At 52.7% G+C, this 5,677-nt stretch overlaps 1 protein-coding gene across 1 annotated transcript; it reads right to left on the bottom strand.

The window, feature by feature from the left end:
* Positions 1 to 249: 249 nt before the first annotated feature.
* On the bottom strand, positions 250 to 2,401 carry ZNF784 (zinc finger protein 784). Its single transcript, XM_068993302.1, is given in 3 exon segments — positions 250 to 383; positions 386 to 1,136; positions 2,324 to 2,401. Coding segments are annotated over 3 exon segments (963 nt in total).
* Between the last annotated feature and the right edge of the window lie 3,276 nt (positions 2,402 to 5,677).

The following is a 5,677-nucleotide window of genomic DNA, read 5'->3' as shown; positions in this document are numbered from 1 at the left end:
AGGCAGACGAAGCCATGACATCCAGCCCAGGTTCCTAGCACCCACAGGGCTGCCACCGTGCCTTTCTCGGAACCACACGCAGGGGCTGTGTGACTTGTGAGCGTCGTGAGCCCCGCTGTCCGTGTGCTCTCCCACGCTGGCTGCTCGTGGCCATCTCTGTGAGCTCTGATGTCACCCTGCGAACCCCGAACCTCTCGTCGTCCTCCCCTGTCCACCTGCTCCTCTCCTACAGCAACGTGCGCTCCCAGACTACTGGTCGACCTCCACCTTTACTCTGGCCGTCTCCCCACACCCCTCTTCAGGAGGGTTCCCTGCCCCACACCTGCTCCCCGGCCTCTCGGCCCCCGGTGCCAGCGGGCCCCTAGAGTCCCCCGGCCCCGGCCGTGGACATGGGTCCGCTGGTGCTTGCGGAAGTTGGAGGAGTTGTTGAAAGTGCGGTCGCAGAGGCTGCAGCGGAAGGGGCGCTCGCCGGTGTGGATGCGCGCGTGGACGCTGAGCACCGAGGACTGGGTGAAGCCCTTGCCGCACACGCCGCAGTGGTAGGGCCGCTCGCCCGTGTGCACCCGCTCGTGGTCTAGCATGTCTGAGGAGCGGCGGAACGGCTTGGCGCAGAACCTGCAGGCGAAGGGCTTCCCCACCGCCGCGCCCGCCGCCGCTGCCGCCAGCACCACCTCCGACCTCTCCGGGGGCGCCCCGGGCCGCTGCTCTCGAGTCGCTGCCGCCGCCTCCGGGGGCCTCCGAGGGGCCCCCGGCTCCACCCCGTGTCGGTGCTGGTGCCGCAGCAGAGGGGCCAGGGCCTTGAAGGCCCGGGGGCAGAGTGCGCACCGGTAGGGCCGCTCGCCCGTATGCAGGCTATAGTGGGCACGGAGGCTGGCGGGGCCGGGGCAGCTGTGGCCACACACATGACACTGGCTGGGGTCCCCACCCTGCCCGCCACCCTCAGCCCCCGCCAGGTGACCATGTTCATGGAACAGCAGCTCGGAGACCAGCCGGAAGGCAGCCGGGCACAAGGCACAGTGCAGAGAACCTGGCTCCGGGGGCTCGGGGACCAGGGTGGTGTCTGTCACCTTCACCACCTGGATCTCGATGAGGTCACTCGGGGGGGTGGCCGGGCGGCCATCATCAGGCACCAGGACCTGAGTGGGGAGGGGGAGAAAGAGAGGAGCCTGTGGACTCTGCTGCACCCCACCCCCCAACACGCCCCACTTATTCAAACGCTCTCTGCAGCCTACTGGGCCCCTCGATTTCTAGACTCAGCTCTCTATCCTCCGGGATTCTGCCCTATGACCATCAAGGCTTCCCCTCCTGCCCAAAATACATCACAGATCCAGCCGTTTCTCTCCTCCACCTGCACTTTAAAGCCAATCATCTCTTGTCAAGTTTCCTAACCCTCTGAGTGTCTCTGTGCCTACGCCTGCTCCCTTATAACCCACCTCCCCAAAGCAGCCCGAATGACCTTTTGAAACATGGAAATCAGACAGCAGTCATTTTCCCACTCAAAACTGTCATATGACTCCAATTGCAGTTAAAATCCCAAACCGTCATCTAATATCCACCATGACCCAGCTCTTGCTTATCTCTCTGACCCCAGTGTAACTATAAGCCGGTACACAGCTGACTGCTCTCGTCTAAATTTAGCTCCCCTACCCCCCACTCTCTCAGCTCACTCTTTCTTTCCAGATCACAAGTCTCATTTCTTGTCTCTCTTCCCCTTTTCCACGGCGCGCTCCGGAAGAATACAGTTTATGTATTCGTTCGCCTCTCCATCTGTCTGGCCCAGGTAGGACTAGTAAATGTCTGTCGAATGAATGAATGTCTCTCATCCTCCCTACTCTCCCATCCTGAGAGTCTGTCCAAAGTCACCTGGAACAGTCATTTCTTCCTCCACCCAAATCCTCTCCTGGGCATCAAGACGCATCCCTCAGATCCCTGCATAATCATACCCCACCCCAGCGTGGATGCCCCAGCTATAACCCCACAGCCTTGTCTTTCAGGGTCACCTTCCCAACCTACGAGGTTCGTTACCCCTAAAATTTCGGAGGCCCCGCCCCCTAATTAGACAAACGCCATCCCCGTGAACTCCTCTCCGAATCCATCAACAGCTCAGATGTCCCCCCCACTCCTTCTCGGGGTCCACCCACCCAGGCCCCACCCACCACCCTCATTGGCTCCACGATAATCCCCGCCCCCTCGCCCACAGAGAAGCTCCGCCCCCAGAGCCGGAGCCATAAATATCACCCCCGCCCCGTCCTAAGCCCCGCCCCCAGCCCTGCGACCTCCTGCCGTCTCGAGTCCCCAGCTTTGGCCCCTTCCTCGCCCGCACCACGTCCGGAGGCTCCGAGGATCGCGGCTCCAGGGCCGCTGAGCTCGGACTCGGGGGTTCCGGGCGCGCGGCGGCCATCTTCTGCCCAGGCCCCGCCCCCGAGGCCCGTGGTCGCCTCGGGAGGGGGCGTGGCCGGGGAATGGCGTCAGCGCCTCGGCTCAGGCGCACTGGAGGACTGGGCGGGGCATCCAGGGAGCCGGGAAGAAAGTGGTGAATTTCTTTCTAATCACCTGTCAGTGCCCTCAGGAGCCATTCTGCGTGGTGCGCTGGGTGCCAGAGAAACTAACTCGAATTTCTCTTTTTAACCTGTATGAGTAGGCCCTGGCAGTCAGTTGACACTGACCAGAATTGAATGATTTTTCTGTTTTCTACACATTTTTGCGGTCACCTCCTCTGCATGGCTTGCCATAACCCAGTGAGACAAAAGTTTACCAATGTAAGGATTTTAAAGTCCATTTGCAGAAATACAGTCATCAAACAGCCACACTGGTCGTACTGGGATTTATTAGCATAAGTCAGGTGGTATGATGTTTGGGAGGAAAGAGTCCAAAGATGGTGGGGTTTTGACAGCACCAAGGACAGGGCTGAGGTCTTAGGAGTCCAACTCATTCTGTGGCCTGGTTGTGGGACTTTGAAGAGGTCACCACATTTCTCAGGGTCGTGCCTGCATTTCTCTCACGTACAATGTAGATGGTTGTAAAACCCAATAAGAAATAAATACGCAAGATATTTGGACTGGAGCAACTTTAAATTGTTTTCTTGGGAGAGCAGGGGTATCAGTTCAGTCGCTCAGTAGTGTCTGACTCTGCGACGCCATGGACTGCAGCATGCCAGGCTTCCCTGTCCATCACCAACTCATGGAGTTTACCCAAACTCATGTCCATTGCATCGGTGATGCCATCCAGCCATCTCACCCTCTGTTGTCCCCTTCTCCTCCTGCCTTCAATCTTGGCCAGCATGAGGGTCTTTTCCAATGAGTCGGTTCTTCACATCAGATGGCTGAAGTATTGGAGCTTCAGCATCAGTCCTTCCAATGAATATTCAGGACTGATTTCCTTTAGGATGTACTGGTTAGATCTCCTTGCAGTTCAAGGGACTCTCAAAAGTCTTCTCCAACACCAGTTCAAAATCTAAATTCTTTGGTGCTCAGTTTTCTTTATAGTCCAACTCTCACACCCACAGATGACTAACGGAAAAACCATAGCTTTGACTAGATGGACTTTTGTGGGCAAAGTAATGTTTCTGCTTTTTAATATGCTGTCTAGGTTGGTCATGGAGAAGGCAATGGCACCCCACTCCAGTACTCTTGCCTGGAAAATCTCATGGACGGAGGAGCCTGGTGGGCTGCAGTCCATGGGGTCGCTGAGAGTTGGACACGACTCAGTGACTTCACTTTCACTTTCCACTTTCATGCATTGGAGAAGGAAATGGCAACCCACTCCAGTATTCTTGCCTGGAGAATCCCAGGGATGGGGGAGCCTGGTGGGCTGCCGTCTATGGGGTCACACAGAGTCGGACACGACTGAAGCGACTTAGCAGCAGCAGCAGCAGCAGCAGGTTGGTCATAGCTTTTCTTCCAAGGAGCAATCGTCTTTTAATTTCATGGCTGCAGTCACCATCTGCAGTGATTTTGGAGCCCCCCCAAATGAAGTCTGCCACTGTTTCCACTGTTTCCCCATCTATTTGCCATGAAGTGATGGGACCGGATGCCATGATCTTAGTTGTCTGAATATTGAGTTTTAAGCCAAACTTTTCACTCTCTTTCACTTTCATCAAGAGGCTCTTTAGTTCTTCTTCACTTTCTGCCATAAGCGTGGTGTCATCTGCCTATCTGAGGTTATTTGATATTGATATTGTTATTCCTGGCAACAGGGGAAGAGATGCTAAGCATGACGATCATTTCTAAATTCTGCTTCTCCTTCTGGGAACATGATAAGGTTGCATTTTCCTTTGCAATTAGATGTGGCCTTGTGATTCTCTTTGCCCAGTAAAATAAAAGTGGAAGAGATGTGTGTCAACTTCAGCACAAGGTAAGAGCCAGCTCGACTATTGATCACTTTCCATTCCTGCTGGTCTGTGCTTGGGGACTTGCAGGGTGAAGTGAAGTGAATTCATCAGCCTGAATTCCAGAGTATGTGCCTACAGTGACCAGAACACGATGCTCATCTTCCTTAGATGTATAACATTTAAAATAATCATGTGTTGTGTAAAGCCACTGAGCTTGGTGTTGTTTGTTACTGCAGCAGAATCTATTGACAGGTGAATATAGGGAGTCTTTTCTTAATAGTATCTGGAACCACTTCTCTATACAAAAAAATATCCAGAATCATAAATAGCTCCCTGTTCTCACTAATAAGCAAAGACTGTACAACTTTACAGAAGCAGTCTAAGCCCTCTGTGTACCCCTCCCCATCAATTTTTCTCCTTCCCTTCCCTGCTACTGCTAAGTCACTTCAGTCGTGTCCGACTCTGTGCAACCCCAGAGACAAGGCTCCCCCGTCCCTGGGATTCTCCAGGCAAGAACATTGGAGTGGGTTGCCATTTCCTTCTCCAATGCATGGAAGTGAAAAATGAAAGTGAAGCCGCTCAGTCGTGTCCGACTCCTAGCGACCCCATGGACTGCAGCCCACCAGGCTCCTCCGCCCGTGGGATTTTCCAGGCAAGAGCACTGGAGTGGGGTGCCATTGCCTTCTCCGTTCCCTTCCCTAAGAGAGGCTGTTAGATTCTGCGTCTTTTGTTTACCATTCCTATGCATGTATGTCTTTCTATTTTGCTACATACATGATGCAATGTGATACTGTCCTGCACATTTAACACCTCTAGGATAGATGGTGTCATTCAGTGTAATCTTTTCTCCGCTCAATATTGCTTTTGTTTGGTATTTGTAAATATCCACAGTGTAGTGTAGTCTAGTCATTCATTGTCAATGCTGTTTTGATAGCCGACTGATGAGGCCAGATAACCTTTAATCATTCTCCTAGCGGTGGACATTGGGTTGGTTGCAATTTGTTTCCTTTTTACTGAAGTATAGTTGATTTACAATATTGTGGTAGTTTCACTACAGCGAATTGGTTCATATATATATATATATTCATTCTTTTTTTGGATGTATATATTTTTGGCTTCTTTTCCATTATAATTTATTACAAGATAGTGAATATAGTTACCTATCATAAAAAGTAGGTTCTTTTTGGTTATCTCTTTTTAATTTTGTTGTTGCAAAAACCTGTATTATTTCCCTTTGATGGAAGGCTCCAGAGAGGGCTCCAAAGTTAACAAGTTGCTTAGTGGGACTTCCCTGGTGGTCCAAAGTCTGTCTGCCAACACAAGGGACACAGGTTTGATCCCTGGTCT

The sequence above is a fragment of the Capricornis sumatraensis genome, chromosome 20, assembly GCF_032405125.1.
Source record: "Capricornis sumatraensis isolate serow.1 chromosome 20, serow.2, whole genome shotgun sequence".
NCBI lineage: Eukaryota > Metazoa > Chordata > Mammalia > Artiodactyla > Bovidae > Capricornis > Capricornis sumatraensis.
The sequence above is the reverse complement of the archived record's forward strand: the minus strand, read 5'-3'. Positions and strand labels throughout refer to the sequence as shown.